Below are 17,022 nucleotides of genomic sequence, written 5' to 3' on the forward strand. Positions count from 1 at the left end.
CATTTAAAATAAAATGGCAGATTTTTTTGGCATTCTGTATGACAAGCAGAATCTTTGATGTGTTTCAGATGTTCATTATATGACATTTGGTCTATGGAAGGTGGCATTTCTTTTGTTTTATAGCTCTATGGCAATCAGACATGAATGTTATGACATATACAAGGAGATGAGTTTCTAACACTGATCATAATTTTAATTCCTCTCTTTCCTGCATCAGAAATGTGGAAGTATTCCAGGTCAGAGATGTAGTACAGAATTAAGTGATTAAATAATGGATTTTCAAAAAGGTTAATGTATTTCTGGATTGTAAGCTGAAAGTGATTTGGGGAGGGAAGGCTTTTTTTTTTTTCCCCCCCATGAAGAATCTTCTTGAAACTATACAAAGTATTTTAAAAGGACAGTCATTTTAGGACCAAAGGATATTTTGAAGGACATTAATGGGAAAGTCTGATTATGTTCGGTACTCTGATCTTTCTAGATTACTTGATCATTTCTTAAATTGTAGAGGTATCTTTCCTAAGCTTATAAGAACTATCATTGCATTTATGATCTGGTGTAAAAGGCCGTATCTGCCATCTCCTTTTATTGCTCTGTGTCACAATATTTCACAATATAAGAAAAGTGTCTCAAGTGAGACGTAGGCTTGTGCTGAGAATGTGTTTGATTTTATCTCTACAGGTGAGAGTAAATGTGTAAAAGTTTTTGAGCTGTTCTGAAAGGTTTAATAACAAGAAACAAAGTCCAGAAATTGTTTAAAATCTTTGAAATTTTGACTCAAGGTCAGGTTTACCCAAGTATATATTCAAATGGCTGCATTAAGAGATGGAGATATAATGCTACTGTAAATATGATGATCTGAATAAGTAAAAATACCTGAAGTGAAGATATAAAATAAGCCAGTAAAAAGCATGTTTATCACTATTATGAATGGGGATTTCTAAAGGTTACTCTTCCTTATAAAAGTCCATAATTTTTTATTGTTTTAAAAACTTTTATGGCTTTCTTAAGTGTGACTTCTGCACACAGTTTTCATATTTGGGATCATGGGCTTTTAAGTATGTGGTCTTGTGGGAGTTTAGTTGATGAAACTAAGCAAAAACCTAGGTCTCAGCAGGTTTGTCACAGGTTTGTCACAGTGAAGTAAATGTGTTTGTGACAGGTAACTCTCAGGTGTGATCCCATGAAGGGAACTTGAGTGTGCATAATCACTCAAGAGAATGATTTTGTTGAGCCATTTAATGCCAACTAAATATTGTATGCCATTTTTAACTAAAAACTTTTACATGTCTCAGGAAGGTTCTGTATTTTTAATGCATATGATATTTCTGCACTAATAAACAGAAGTCTTGATTAAAATTAACTGCTAAATAGTCTAATATACTAAACATTAAGAAAAAACAAATCATACTTTGTTCCTTGTTCACAGGAAATATTTCAAGAAGTAACAATGTCCTTCTCTTTCCTATAAGGGTAGCAGAGGGGAGACAGGTCCTGCAGGCCCTCCAGGTTTACCAGGGAAACGGGTAAGAAGTTTATTTCCATGTTTAGTGCTCATATTTTTTCCAAGAAGCTATGGTATCATCTGAAACTACATTTATCCATTTATCCATGCATGCAGGGAACTGAAAATAAGATTAAAATAAGATATTTTTGAGTTTCTTCCTCAGTTATCTGTGACTGTGCTAATATTAGCAAACGCTGTTTTAAAGTATGTGGAGATGTATGGGACTTTTAATTCTGTTTCAAAAAAAAAAAAACCCAACAACCCAAGCCATAAATCCTGTGATGTGCAAAGTTGGGCTGCACAGTCCTGTGTGGGCTGCATGCATGCAGGGAACAGGAGCAGTGAAAGGCTCTTTCTGCTAACAGCTGATGGATGGGGCAGATTATGAATGCTGCCTTACACCAGTGCTCCAGCAGTATTTACACAGGAAAAGTCAGAAGGAGAGCTGGGGAGGGTTTGGCTGAAAGAGCCTGCTGTTCCAGAGGAATGTGCAAATCACAGACTGTGAGTTCTTAGGAAGGATTTTTAAGAGGACTAGAGGGTGAAAAGCTCTGTAAGTCATTTCTGTTGTGTTTATCAGCAAAAAAATCATAGTAAGACTGTTTAAAGGGCTCTATTTTGGATCAGCTCTATTTTCATCAGATAAGCCTTTTCCATCAAGTTAGGAATATTACAGGAATAAGATTCTCCTCCATCTGCTTGTCAGGGTATGACCCTTAGTTGTTATTTCTAAAACAGACAGGTTAAATTTACATCCTTGATTTATTTCCATAGGGTCCTCAGGGTGCTATTGGACTTCCTGGACTGCCAGGTCCTCCAGGTCTACCTGGTGGTAAGGGTGACCGGGTAAGAAATGCACACACAGACTGCAGTTTGATTTCAGGAGTAAATGCAATAATTTGAGCATTGTTTGAAGTTTTTACATGAATTTATGTCTGGTTTCTTGTTTTGTATATTTGTCTGTTAGCTGCTTGAGAGAGGTGCACTGGTTGTCCACTTGTAGGTCATATGTTATACAGGAAGAGTCTTTACAGTGTTACTTAAGGGACTGAAATAAGATTAGTGGCTTAAGTATTTCCTTTTTGTTGTTTTTTATGAGTTTTAATTATTCAGAGGCCTAAATCATATTGTAAATCATTGACTCAGCTAGATCTGAAATTTGAAGTCAGGGTTTCTAGTCATAAAAGAACTGGAATGTCAGCCTTGGCCTATAGTAGATACAATGCCTGTTATGTCCATCTTAGGACCTGCTATGCAAATGCATGGGCTAATGCAGCTAATGAGAAACCTATGCATATCTGCATAATTACAGGGTATAAGTACCTCTCTTAGTATTTTGTTAGGAGGGAAAAATGTGTCCCTGATGATCTCACATACCTGCAGAAGATATTTTGCTTTGCTGAATAAATTCCAATGAAGACTGTATATAAAACCAAAAATATTCCTTATCTTCTCTTGCTTCTAGAAGGCTACAGAGGGTGGAATTCACTCACCAAACTTCAGCAGCTGCATTCTTGATATAATTCTTGAAAGGATAAAACAATACAAGTGTTAGAGGGATTTTTCTGGACTCGTTACTCTTTATAGTTCATGGCTGGGTTGTGTCCACCTAGCATTAATATGATGATTAGGTCCATTACTGTTGTCTCCTTTGCAAACCAAAGGGCCATGGGATTTTTTTAGTGTTATTAGGACAGTACTGATCAGTGGTGAATCTACCCTAAGGGGTTGTCCCAGTTGAAGGGCAATGGGCTACATCTTTATATCTGATGGAGGTGGTCTGTAAGGCACTGACAGAAAGAATGCACCAGTGTCTGGGCTCCCTCTTAGTTTTATTGGTGATTCAACCAGTGAATCACTTTAGGCAATGAGCACCTCTGTGGGGCTTGTGTGGGTTAAGACTCCTTTAAGTAGACCATTGGCTCTTTCTACTATCCTGTTTGGTTGAGAATAGAGGAGAGTGTGGAATACACATTGAATATCTTCCTACTTTGCCCATGACTTCACTTTCCTGTTGAAGAAATGTGAGCCATTGACACTTTGGATGACATTAGGGGCTGGCAGACTTGAAAACCAAGAGGATAATTCCCTGATGGTGTTCTGGCCCCTAGCCTTCCAACATTTAGTCACCATGACTAGGCCTGAAACAACTTACATTTCTGTGAGGATGGACCACTATCCCAAGGAGAATTTAAAGAGCCCAGTGTTATCAATTTGCCTCATGGACCACAGGGTTTTTCCTTTATTGAGATGTAGGGGTAGTGCTTTAGTAGGGTGATCTGTTTGCAATTTTAATTTGCCCTGGAGACATTCTGTAAGGATGATTTGACATGTTTTCCTGTCTAGAGGCCAGACTCAGGTTTGAGCTGCAAAATTAAGTGCTACTCAGCCTGTGAGGCCCAACTTCTGACAAAACCATTCTCCCAATTGGTACCATTCAGGATCTGAATGTCCCCGGTTTTTATGACCCTATTTCTGACTAGGTTCATATACTTGTTGATTTTATTCTATGCCTTGCTGGTCATTTTTCACATGGGCTTTTATCTATCCTAGTTTAAATGGCAGTTGTCTAGCTATATCAAGTAGCAATTGCCCATTTTTGGTTCTTCAAAACTTAAGGCTTCTGACTGACAAAATGGTGTATGTGCACATGGCACAGGAGCTGACAGAGAGAACTTTTGCTCCATTTTGTGCTGCTAAAACAACTACTTTTAATTCCCTACAAATACACAGGAAGTATGTAAAAAAAAAAAAATGGCTATTTTCATATTTTGACATTTTACTCTATTCTCCCAATGGAAGTTTTTGTAGTCAATGCAAAATCTATTCATATGGTTTCAGCAGTGATTTTTATGTTTGCCAGTAAAATAGTACACACTAAGTTTCACAAAAACAAAAGCTTCTTCCATCTCAACCTCATCTACTGTCTGTTTTGTTGCTCTAAAGGAGAGTGAGTGGAGAAAAAGAACCTCTAAAATGATGTTAGGTTGGAAATCAATGTCTGTGTGTGTGCAATTGGGAAAACCTTAACAAGCTACGATTTTGAGACACTTCAGATAAAATATTTTCAGTGCTTTTTGACAAAGTTGGAATGTTAAATAGGTCTGTGATTTCCACTGCTTAGCTTTGTGGCTAATTTAGTATTGGCTCCTTGTCCTCAGGAACATGACAACAAATCTAAATTAATTCGACTGTAGATGCTGTATTGGTTTGTGTGCCTATATCTTATGCAGTTTAAATGGATCTCTGAAATAAAAGAAAAAAATGCTACATCTCTGTTTTTTAAGAAATTTTTTTTTTACAGTCATAGTGCTTTTGGAGTGTATGTGTTTGAATGTTCAGAATGCAATGAACGTTTAAGGATGGTGTGATTGATTTTCCAACAGAACAAAAATACTAAGTTTTTCTTATATACTACACTGTTCTACAAATGAAATGCTTGCACCTGTTTGAAATTAATCAGGTAATGAATGTGTTCCTCTTTGGAGGAAGAGGTGTTCCTCTTTTGGAACACTCCTTGTCCAAACAGGTACAGTTTGTGTACAGGATTCTAATATAGAAGGATAATAATGATTTTTTGTATAAAAAAAGGAATACCAACTTTAAGATACAAGCCATTTAGCTCTGAATGCAGTGATAAAAATTCAAGAGACAATTCTGCTTAAAAGTGTTGAGTATGAAACAACAAGCAAGGCAAGAGTTGTGGCTGAACCTGTAGATGTCTCAGTGTGCTTAGCCTTCTTTAGCAGGGCTGGTATGGCCTGCAGCAATACAGAATACTTGATTGGGCTAGGAAAAGTGGTTCACTTATTGGATTTTTTACTTGAAACTTCTAACCAATTTGCAGAGCAGACTTAGAGCAACTGCAAGCATATGCCATGTAAGGGGGAGATCTACTATTTGGCAGTCAGAAGCTGTAGCATGCAGTGTAGCAGTGGGTTATATGTTCCATGCTAAATTACTTCTTGCCTTTGGTCTGTCACAGCTGGATAGTAAGATTTAAGTGCTTTCATTGTCATTCTTAAAAATTTGAAGCTTTCAAATTGCATTAATGCCTTGCATTACTGCTAGATGGTTGGGAGAACTGAAGATAATTTTAGTTTGATTTTGAACCTGCGGTTTCAAATTCTGATTTTTATTTTTTTTTAAAATCTTTAACTTTTTAGGGTTCAGTGGGTGAACCAGGACCTAAGGGTGAACAAGTAAGTCATGTTACAGATGATGACATTTTCAAATCATACTACCAAATGCTTCAGTACGTGATGTTGACTAAATGTCTCTTTGTTACATAGGGTGCACCTGGTGCAGAAGGAGATGGAGGAGAAAAGGGTGACTTAGTAAGGCATTATTTTCTCTTCACTTGGTCTAATATTTTACTGTTGTAAATTAAAACTTTCAAAGTATTGCTGGAGTGCTTGAAGCATATGGTTTGATCATTGAGGAAGCAGTTTAATTCAGGCAAAATGGGAGCGCAGATAATAAATAATTCTAATAACTCAAACTTGATGGAAATATTTGTAATGACTGTATCAGATGTAATAACTGGCTGTTGGGGAGAGGGAGAATGGTCTTGGAAGAGGTTGTGTTACTGTGATACTGCTGGAGGAAGGTGTGTACACCACAGGAGTGTGGAATATTATTAATTCACATGGGTAATGCCTGCACTGTGTGCCCTTGGGTAATTGTTTTCTTACAGAAAGAAAAATGCTCTAGTCCAGTGGCTCCTATGGGACCCCATCCAGCAAAGCCAGAACTTGGTCTTTCAAAAGAAAGTAAACTGCTCCCATTTTAAAAAAAAGAGTAGCCAGGTTGTGTGCTGGAAATGAGCACTTTTTTCTGACCCTCTGTAGTTCTGAAAGGCTTTCAAAGTTAACTAACTGCCCTGGTGAGCTTTATGTCCAATAATGCAGCTTTACCACCATTACACAGATCCCCAGGAAGCAATGCCATGAGTTGTTTAAGTGTACTGCCAGTTAATCTGTTTTTAAAGCAGTAACAGTTGTTATTTCTATTTCTCTTACGGCTTATTTATTAACAGACAGAGGGACCTTTCTGACCTTTAGAGATCAATTATTTCACCAATGACATTTAGGAACTGGGAAAATCCAATTTTTTGAAAGTTCATAGAATTGTAGAATGTCAGATTGGAAGGGACCTCAAGAATCATCTGGTCCAACCCTTCTAATATGATGTCTCAGCTCCCAATCGATCTCAGACTTAAAACTTTCCAAAGTGGGAGAATCCACCACTGACTGTCCTCATAGAGAAAAATTTGCCTCTTGTGTTCAAACAGAATCTCTCTTGAAGTAACTTGTGCCCTTTAACCCTTGTCTTATCCATGTGGCTCCTTGTAAATAGGGAGTCTCCATCTTCTTCATGACTGCCTTTTAAATACTGGAACATTATAATGAGGTCTCCTCTACACCTTCTCTTCTCAAGCCTGAATGCACCCAGTTTTCTCAGCCTCAGTTTCTCCAAGGGCAGTATGAAAACACCAAAGAAGAAGCACTAATCTGTTTCATAGCTGATTACAAGATTTCAAAACTTTTTTTTCCCAGTTCAGAGGGATAAAAACTTCTGACTAGTGGGAACCAGGTTGCTGGGAACAAGAACTTCCAAGGATTTGGCTTCTTTAGAGCATGCTGAAACCTTCCTTGTTTCTGCTGCAATTTTTCAGGGCTAACATAACACTGTAAAATATGTGTAATTCTGTCAAATTAGAAAAACCTATTTAAATAATGCTTCCTCTAAAGAGGTTTTCAAGCAATCTGCAATCTAAAGTTGTCCTGTGCTGTAGCTGTGGTTTGAGAGGTTACAATCTTAATTTGAAGATAAGCAACACAAAACCAATTGAATAAACATGCTTTCTTATTCGCCCCTTATAGAAATGGTATTGAGAGAGGAATTTTAAAAAAAAATCTGAAATTTCCAAATGAATTTCAGTTAATTTGAGGTGCAATTTTGTGTAAATCAACTAAATCTGTGAATGTTTTTTTAATAGTGAAAAAACAATGTCATGTTTACTGTATTTGTAATTTTATGATAACGGATAGTCTCTCCTAACATGATTTGTCTTATTTTTGCCTAGGGTGATATAGGATTACCAGGGGCAAAAGGAACTGTAAGTGTAATAAACAACTTTTAAAGAAATATGGAAATCTAGTAGATCAGATAGATTGTTTTCTGATTTAAGAAAAGACAAACAGTGAGTTGAGCTCTTTACTGTACTTAAATTGAATGCTTTTCGACAGCATTTCTTGTCTTTAAATTTTGAATACAGTTATTATTAAAATGAATTACCTTTGGAAAGGAATTCACATCCTGAATGTGAATACTTCACATAAAAGAGAAGTATCATTCAGCAGCAGGTTTTCTGGCCAACTAATTTATTTTGTTTTTTTTAAAGAAATGAATGAATTCTTTGTATATTAGGTGTTGTATAGAAAGGAGGCTCAGTGCAATGGCTGCATACAGTTTGTAATCTTTACACGGTGAAAAAGCTGTCAGCAGGACTGTGATGCCTGTGAAAGCAGAAATATTTATGGGCCATATTATTTTATTTTATTTTTAAGAAATAGCAAAATTGTAGCTTTGATGTGGAAGATGAGCAGAAACTTGTATTTCACATAAGAAAAAGAGTTTGAGAGCCGCTGAATGCATTGGTTTTTTTCAGGATCACTGGATTGTGGAATTATTACAGCAGCTGACAGTTTGGGCTGTGATCTGAACAGATCAACAGTTCTGCCAACAGGAAGCTGAGTCTGACTGTAACAAAAACTGTAACAAAAACCTGCCTGTGTTCTCAGTGGCCTCTGTGACTTTGGGACTAAGCTAGAGAGTGTGTGTATGATTGACATCTTAGAAGGACACGAGTAGAGCAGAAATCCACAGTTTTATCCCCCTAGATATTTAAAATCCACATCTCTTGATGAGACCCTGGAGTGCTTGTCATCCTGGTGGGTACATACACAGACATCGGGGAACCTTGTAACTCACCAGGCTGGGATGAAAGGAATGGTGGCTTCCCGGTTATATAGCACACGCGGGGAACTTTGCTGTCTTCTTACTATCTATATCCATCGAAGCACGTTCTTTGGGTTTTCTTCTGGCAAGAGACAGCCACAGCACGGGTGGAACTGAAATGGCTCCATCTTGTGGATTTAACTGATAACACAGTTGAGTAATTTGTTCTCTAGCCTCTTTCGGCGGGTGGTCTTTTTATTTTTCTCTCCCCAGCAGATTTGAGAAGCCATAGATATGTAGGATTTTTTGGTTTTATTTCTTTGGAGGGGAATTTGATGTGTGTTTTTTTTTGTTTTGCTTTTTTTTTTTTGTTTGTTTTTAGTTATTATTTTTCTTTTTTGTACTACTATTGATTAATAGTAATATAGCTAGTTCTGAAAGTAACAGAGAGGTTCCTGTTGGCATAGTTCTCACTCTGTGCAACATTTAATCACTTTTAGAAGATTTACTGGAGCAGAAGCTGTAGTTTTATTTACTAAATGTACTTAAGTGGACATACTGTTGTAGCCATATCAATCCTTTTATTCCCCTGGGCTGAGGATGCTTATGCCAGTAAAACAGCTTTCTACTCCTTCCCTCAGTGAAATAAGCCAGCACCACAGCTGCTCATGCAGTTTGTCAGCCTCAGTTTCTGTGAGGATGTTCCTCTCCCCGTGCCAGCAGAATCAGGTGCAGGCACTAGAACCTGTGTACAGTGTAAACAAAACAGAAAAGTGTGTTCCCAGGCAGCCTGGGGTTAAATGGTACAGCCTTATGCTGTGGTACTCTCTATGAAAGGATATGAAAGACATTTGGTGCAAGCAGGGGGCTGGGATTTTTGTAATTAAGGAGCACTTAATGTCTTGAATCATTGCACATGCCATACACGAAGGCAGAAGTAGAAAGCAAGTACAGGAGATCTGCTCCTTGACAAAAAAACCCCAACAATGTCTTCTTTATGTCACTAAAGATGCATATTTGCCTCCCTTGACAGCATATTTTCTTCCTCCACTTTTCTCCTTCAAGTGAAAAATACAGACCTCTTTTAAATTTTTTTCAAATCACACAAATTTTAACTCCACTTATTTCCACTTATTTTCACTTATTTAAAAAGAAGCTCTTTGATTGCTTTGCATTTTTGGGTAGCTGCTGCCACCATTTGGTAAGTCAGAATGAGTCAAACACAAGCAGTCCATGGAAATTCCTGTCTTTCCTTGTCAGGTTGGTAATCCTGGAGAGCCTGGTTCCCGTGGGCCGGAGGGAAGTCGGGGACTGCCTGGAATGGAAGGACCACGAGGCTCACCTGGACCACGAGGCTTGCAGGGTGAACAGGGTGCTCCAGGTCTGCCTGGCAGCCAAGGCCCAGCTGTAAGTACTGGTTTCATCTAACTGGTATCTCCTGAACACTTAGCTGTCACTCACACCACTCCTGTTCTTGCATCAGGACATCCCTATACATGCAAAACCCAAGTGGCATATTAGAGTTTGAAATAGACTGTACCTCTCATCAGACAGATTTGTGCACCAGAGAATTCTCAGGCTTGTAAGAATTATGGGCCCTTGAATCCTCAGCTTTCTGTTCAGTTGCATTTTCTTACATCCACCCCATTGCTGTAGTGTGCATGTACCAGGTTTGATACATGGGTGTATCATGTTCTATCTGCCTCGATAGTCAAATTGCCTGCAGCTGCCCAGCACTTTCAGGGACTGGAACATCTTTTATTGTCCAGCCAGCATTTTTCACATCAGGAACGCTTATAAAATGCATTGTGATATCAACTTTTTTTTAACTATTACTTTTTTTAATCCTAGGGAAAAGGACCAAGCGATCAGCACATTAAGCAAGTTTGCATGAGAGTCATGCAAGGTAAATATGCTAAAAAGTATTTGATGTTTCTTGTGCATTTAAGCCAGGATAATGTACTGCTGTGGAGGCAAACAAGATTTTCCCAGATTTTCCAGAACAAACAGCATGGCCTCAGCAGGAGACCTGACAGAAAAACTTCCTAGCTCCTAGTCTAGTTCTTCATTACATTCCTCTGGAGAGACCCTTTAATTGTCAGTACTGTCATGATTAAAAAAAAGCAAAAAAACCCAGAAGAACAAAATAAAATGAATCAATACAACTGGGTCTGTGGAACAATGGCAGCCTAAAGAGAAGTGTAACTGAAGTTCAGCTCCTGAGCAGGCTTTGCCATCAAATTGCTGTTCCCAGTCTTCCTTGTGGATCTGCTAGCAAGAGTTCCTGTATTATTTCAGATCTGTGCACATCCCCATCCCCATTCTTGGTTGCCAACACAAAATAAACAGATTTGCCAAGTCATGCAGACTTTATAGCAAATGTCATATGGAGTTATGTGTGGCTGTATCCAGAGAAAGTTACTTCTAAGGCATGCTTGGAAGATGGATTTGAAGTCTAGAATAAAAACGTTTAAGCAAAGAGAGGACTGCTCTCATGCTTATAGAGCAGTGGCCTGAAAGGGAGGGTGAGAAAAAGGCAACAGCTATCTTAGGCCACTCCAAGGAATGGCAAGGAAACTGGTGCCTAATGAAGAGCAAAGCTCCTGCTGATTTACCTTAAGAGGAATGTAACTTTTTCAGCTGTTTCTCAAACTTGAGCTGATGAGCAACAATTTGAGGCATGTCTTTCATCTGAAAAAGAAGGCCTGGACTTCTTTTTGCAGGCCAGTGTAGATGACTGCTCTCATGCTTTTCAGCTGTTCCTTCCTGCAAAGAAGGGTCTTAATAAGGCTTAAAGAGTAGTAACAAGCAGATATATTCGCCATTTTAAGAGGAAGCAATTGCAGGGGGTAATTTTTCTTACCAAGTGGTTGAAATTTAAATGACATGAATTGAAAATTACAAGGAAATTTATAAGTAATCATATCCTTTAACTTCATCTTGCAAACATGAAATGTTCAAGATGTAGGCTTCAGAGTGTGTCTACGCAGTTTTCCTGTAGTAGTACTAAGATAATGTTTGTAGAAAATATTGTAAATAGCAAAGTATCTAAAGAAGGTGCTATAGTGCATTTCTGTAGCAGAAGATACACCTTCTTTGGTGAGCAAGAGGATCTCTCCATTCAGATGCACTTACTGCTTAATTCTGTCCTGTTCCTTGCAGAGCAGCTAGCTCACCTGGCAGCCAGTCTTAAGAGGCCAGAATTTGGTGCTCCAGGTCTTCCTGGCCGACCAGGGCCACCCGGTGCTCCAGGGCCTGCTGGTGAAAATGGCTTCCCAGGACAGCTTGGACCCCGTGGCTTACCTGGCCTCAAAGGTCCCCCTGGTGAGATTGGTCGTAAAGGCCCTAAAGGTAAGAAAATCTGTAACTGGCTTTCAGTTCTTGACTTGTCTGGTTTTTTGTGTAGGGTTTTTTTTGTTTTTTTTTTTCCCTTTGGATTAGAGGCTGTGGATGTACATTGTACACATGTAAAGTCCAAAAAGATCCTGAATTGGCAACTTAAGCTGTTTCCTGTTACCTCAGTTGCCCCAGTGATTAAAGAGCAGTTTGGCCTCAGTGAGACTTGCTTATAAATCTGTTTTTTTTTCCCATCAAATCACTGAACCATGAGAAAGAACAGGCACCTGCCTTGAACTAGAAGGAAGCAGCTGAGTCAGATCCCTAATATTAATTTCCCTTCTCATGGACTTTTGAGGTTTGAGCTTTTTGTTTGCTGAAAAGTTCCAGCAGTGACTTTGTTCCACTTCTTTTTCCTCCTCTTAGACTGTTTTTGGACCTCACTTCTGCAAGACTTGTGGTCCCAAAAGCTAACACAAGCAGTCAGGTTTTGCTGTCTCTAGCCTACTTTTCTAAGTCAATCCCATTTTTCAGATTTCAAGTGAATGGTAACAATCTGCCTCTTTTATTTGGCTACAGTACTTGAGCCATTTAATATCATTGCACCATTTACCACAATCTATTGATTCTTTGGCAAGAATAAATCCATAATAAAACCAACTGTCTTTATATTTTAAAAAAACCTTTGATCTAAGTTAATCTCTTTTTGTTCCTGGCTAAAGAGGGTTTACCTACCTCTGAAGGATTATATAGTAGAATTTTTTTCAAAGTCTTACAACCACGATGTCTGAGTTTCTATTTGGCAGTGGTATCAATTTGTTTTCTTGAAGGAAGGATTTATTTAGAAATTGTATTTCTGCACAAAGCTGCTTTGTTGCTGAATTAGAGCATTTACTTTTGTCTTGAGTTTTATTAGAAAGTGAAATTGGAAAATCTTTGAGACAAGGAATAGCATACAGACAAAGCAAAACTTAAAAGCTTTGATGCTGCAGCTCTGCTACTGTTTTCATTTAATGTAATGTCATCTGTATTCACAGAAGTAACAAAAATGGGGATACAAAGGTGATCTGATATGCTGGATTTGATTCATCACACAGCAAGGTTAACTGTGTGAATATTAAAAAAAACAAACCACAGAGCATTAAAAGAACCCCAGACAAGCAAAATGCTTTGTTTCCTATCTTAATTGTCATCAGATTACAGGCTACCTCACAGTAAACCTTGAAATACAATTACAGATACAAAAGAAGTGGGAAATGCTCTCATCTGCAAGACCCCTATCATGATGGTACATGGCAGGCACCCTGGCAAGAATCTCATTGCTTCTTCTGACTTCCTGACAGTCACCAGAGTTCCACAGAGGTCAAGCAGATGACCTGACTTTGCCTATTCATTTGGAGAGCTGTGTGAGATGGGAGTGAGAGGAAAAGGGTACCTAGGTAGGAGACATGATAAAAGGAAAAAGGAGAAGGTTGAGAATGGTTAAGAAGGGCATGATGAGGAGAAACACAGGAATGTGATAGTTTGGGAGCAGAAGATACAAAAGTACAGTGATTTTAACAGCAGAGTCAAAAAGAATTTGCTCAAGGAAGGATGTTACAATGACTTTAGTGAGCAATTTCAGGTAGTGAAAGAGAGCAGAATCAGAAATAAGAAGCTGGAGAAGCAATCAGCAGTAAGCACTATCCCAAAGCATTCAGAAGCTGGGAATAGCTGAAGCATACACAGGTAGCCTGACACTGGTCCTTCTGGTAGCTGCATTTCCAAAGACAGGCTGGATTTCCATGTTGACTAGGAAGTGTGAAGCACAGAGATGGGACTCCTCCCCTAGTAGCCTGTGTGCATCTTGAAACTTGGACTTTTGTACCAACTTCTCTGTTCCTTTATAATATAGCTTCCTAGTTTTCTGCTGTGCCAGTTCTACACAAGCCCCAAACCTGAGTCTATTCCAACTCTCCTACAAGAAAGTATGGAAGTGTAAAATAAAGGTCACTGAAACATTACTAGGCATTTATTTCAGATTTTGACTTGCAGCAAAAAAAAAAAAAAAAATTAAAAAATCAAGAGTTTGCATAAAGGGTATCAGCAAATGGTAGCTATATGTACTTCTGTATATATTCAGTGAACAGAATTTGAACCTTAGAACTAAAATAACAAGAAAAGCTTCCTCTCACTAGGATGCTTCTTGTTTGGAGCAACACATATTTGAAGAAAAGCTGGGCACCCTCCAAAAAAAAAAAAGTTTTCATAATAGCAGTATACAAGAACAAAGTCCTTTGTTTTACTTTTATGAATGTCTTGTGTGGATGTAAGCAGAATACTGGAATGTGTGCAAGCCAGCTTCTCTTTTTTGCTCTGCACTAACAGTCTCAAGGACCAGCACTTGAAAATTTTTTTACTAGAGGAGTTCACATGGTCTTGCAGAAGCCATTTGCCAGTACCCTTAGTCTGTATTCCAAAATAGCTTGTGTAGTTCTGAGTTCAGCTTCCTTCTGCTATATTATCTAGGGCATATTTCATGTGTTACTTGTTTTCTAGTCCCAGGTAGTTTTTTTTTTCCCCCTCCAACATGTTTACTTCTGTGTATAACTTAAATGAGGGGAAAATAATCCAAATAACCCCCAAACCTCTTACATGGATATGTCTCAGGACATTTTTCAACATCTAAAAGATTCAGAGATGCTAAGAATATATACAGCCCCCTGAATTCTTTGCTTGTTAGTCATTCATCTCTGAGAGGGAACTTAACTTTACTGAAAGCAATGCTTCAAGCAGGCTGTAACTAATGTGTCCTGCATTTGCTTTAGGTGAACCAGGGGAAAGAGGAGAAAGAGGATTTCCAGGCAGAGGACTGAAAGGTTACCCTGGACCAAGAGGCCTTCCAGGTAAATATAAAAAGGATGAGGATAAAGAAAAGATGTAGTAAAAATTTATTCAGAACTGATACCTCAAGCTGCCTTGAAAAGATAAAAGGTGTCCATTAACCAATGTGCTTCCCAACAGAGTACTTCAAAGTTTTTATTTCATAGGTAATAATACAATCCCAAATCAGAACTAAAAGTTCTTTTATGAAAGAGCTACTGCAGTACTAATTTCACTGTAGAAAGTGTATACGCTGTAGAAAAATGTATACAAAGAATTAAAAAAAAAAATCAGTCACGTATACCTATAGGTGATTGCTTCTTTAATTTTTTAAATATCTATTAATTTATGTATAAAATAAAAATGTCCACAAACTGTAGATTATTTCTCTTGAAGCTACAGCACACTTCAAAAATCTTCATTCATAATTTAGGACATTAAGGTTACAATTGTCCTTTAATTTTTTGGCAATTAAGTGCTGTTACGTGCAGGGCTCCAGGATAGATTCTCGCTGATAAGTGCAGCACAACTGGCCTCTAGTGGCCAGGGAATGAACATAAACGTGTTCTTTCCATCGGGAGCTCTCTATGTTTCTGTGTATACATAAACTACCAAAATTGTTCTCTTTGTAAAAAGGAGAGATAAAAAGCCATTGAGTATATGTTGATCCCTAGGAAGTTTGTGAAATGTGGGAATGTCTTCTTTAGATATTTGAACAAGCTTACTCCCTATTATTGCATCCCTTGATTGAAGATTTAGAAGTAAAAAAAATATAACTTCAGTGCTGAGCAGTTCCACACTGTACATTTATTTTTGCATCTATTCTTGTGTGGAGAATAGAAATAAATTGTTTTTAGGTCTCTTTCTGGCTCACTAACAGAACTTTGAAGCAGTGAGGACCATCCACACCTTCACAGGCATTGCCCACGGGGCTGTCTGCAGTGCTGCAACCAGTTGTGCTGCAAAGCTTTTAAAAGCAGCAGAGCTGCTCCAGTGTAAATGCAGAGGGGGGGTCTGTAATGTGGCTGCTGTAGCTGTGTAAGCACAGCCTTGGTGCCTCCCTGAGAAGAACTGGCCCTCCAAGCAGGCACCTCCAGGGGAACCCACTGCCAGCAGTACAAAGCCCCCTTCACACAGCTCTTAAGAGGAGGCGGGTCAGTAATGACACCTGTGTTTTATGAGAGTCGTGTGCTGCCCATGTTAAGCCCTGCATCCACTTTTCCAGGTGAACCAGGCAAACCCAGCTATGGCACAGAGGGCCGTGATGGTGACCGAGGCCCCCCCGGGGTGGGTGGGCAGCCCGGGGTTCCTGGGCCTCCCGGCCCTCCTGGGCCTCCCGGCTACTGCGAACCAGCATCCTGCAGAGTGCAGGCTGGACAGAGAGCTGGTAAGAACATGAAAGGGCCTTGAAGGGGCAACACAAGTGCCACACAGTGTTGGCATTAGTTTACTTCCTGCACAGAGAAGCTAAGAAAAAAAAAAAGGACTGAAATACAAACAAGGAGAAAACTGTAAACCAAGGTTTCAGTGAGGCATTTTTAAAGCAGTGGTTGTATGGTCTTTCTGAGGCTGAACTTAGCAACACAAGTTGGAACAATGGTGCTTTCAAAGGTGATGACTTCTGGCTCTTTGTCCTATTGGGGAGTGAAGAGGCACTTGTCTATTTTATGTTTATTTTTATTTTTTTTAATAAAACGTTTCTGTGATTTCTCCTCCTCCCCTACTCATATGTGATGTACAGTGAAATAATGTGTCTTCAGCCATCAAATAAAGGAACAGTTTATTTACTTCTACTGTAGCTATTCTTTTATGCTTAAAAAATAAATTCCAGAGCACTCCTAAGCCAATTACAACACTTCATGCATGGTAATTTCATTGTATGTATGTGCTGTATACCTCAGCCTCCCTCAGCTCTTCAACTGTGGAAGCACAGATGGGAGGCTGCCTTTAGGGAAACCTGCTGCCCCAATGCTGTGAATCTCTGTACAGTTGTGATCACCAAGTTCTCATGCACAAGCCACAGGAAATTACCTATTTGTTTTCCACTCTGATTTCTGTTGCATTCGTTATTTTGTAGGAAGCCTATTCCAGCTTGCTTCTTTCTATGTGAAATCAAAAAAGGCTTGAAGCCATTGTCTAAGGAATTTGAAGTCCCAGAAATAGAAATGTTTTATAGTAAAGATTACAGATTTTGAAGTAGAATCTGTGGTTGTACAAAAAAAAACCAAAAACAAACCAAAAAGAAACACACCAAATAAATGATGTTTTAACCCCCACATTGTTTTGTATGTATGGTTACATTCAGTATCAATAAAGAGACCAGCTAGAAGACTGCCGTTACAGATCCCAAGTTGCCT

General features: G+C 38.7%; 1 protein-coding gene across 2 annotated transcripts in view; it reads left to right on the forward strand.

The window, feature by feature from the left end:
- Positions 1 to 16,335, forward strand: part of COL9A1 (collagen type IX alpha 1 chain) — a 64,896-nt gene extending 48,561 nt beyond the window's left edge. For both annotated transcript variants that reach the window (XM_071741607.1, XM_071741608.1), the window contains 10 exons: positions 1,470 to 1,523; positions 2,279 to 2,350; positions 5,671 to 5,706; positions 5,797 to 5,841; positions 7,593 to 7,625; positions 9,728 to 9,874; positions 10,319 to 10,373; positions 11,630 to 11,818; positions 14,611 to 14,688; positions 15,891 to 16,335. In XM_071741607.1, the coding sequence (XP_071597708.1) occupies positions 1,470 to 1,523; positions 2,279 to 2,350; positions 5,671 to 5,706; positions 5,797 to 5,841; positions 7,593 to 7,625; positions 9,728 to 9,874; positions 10,319 to 10,373; positions 11,630 to 11,818; positions 14,611 to 14,688; positions 15,891 to 16,075 (894 nt within the window). In that variant the 3' untranslated portion in view covers positions 16,076 to 16,335. The remainder of the gene's footprint in view (positions 1 to 1,469; positions 1,524 to 2,278; positions 2,351 to 5,670; positions 5,707 to 5,796; positions 5,842 to 7,592; positions 7,626 to 9,727; positions 9,875 to 10,318; positions 10,374 to 11,629; positions 11,819 to 14,610; positions 14,689 to 15,890) is intronic.
- Positions 16,336 to 17,022: the final 687 nt, after the last annotated feature.

Source organism: Heliangelus exortis, chromosome 3 (genome assembly GCF_036169615.1).
Source record: "Heliangelus exortis chromosome 3, bHelExo1.hap1, whole genome shotgun sequence".
NCBI lineage: Eukaryota > Metazoa > Chordata > Aves > Apodiformes > Trochilidae > Heliangelus > Heliangelus exortis.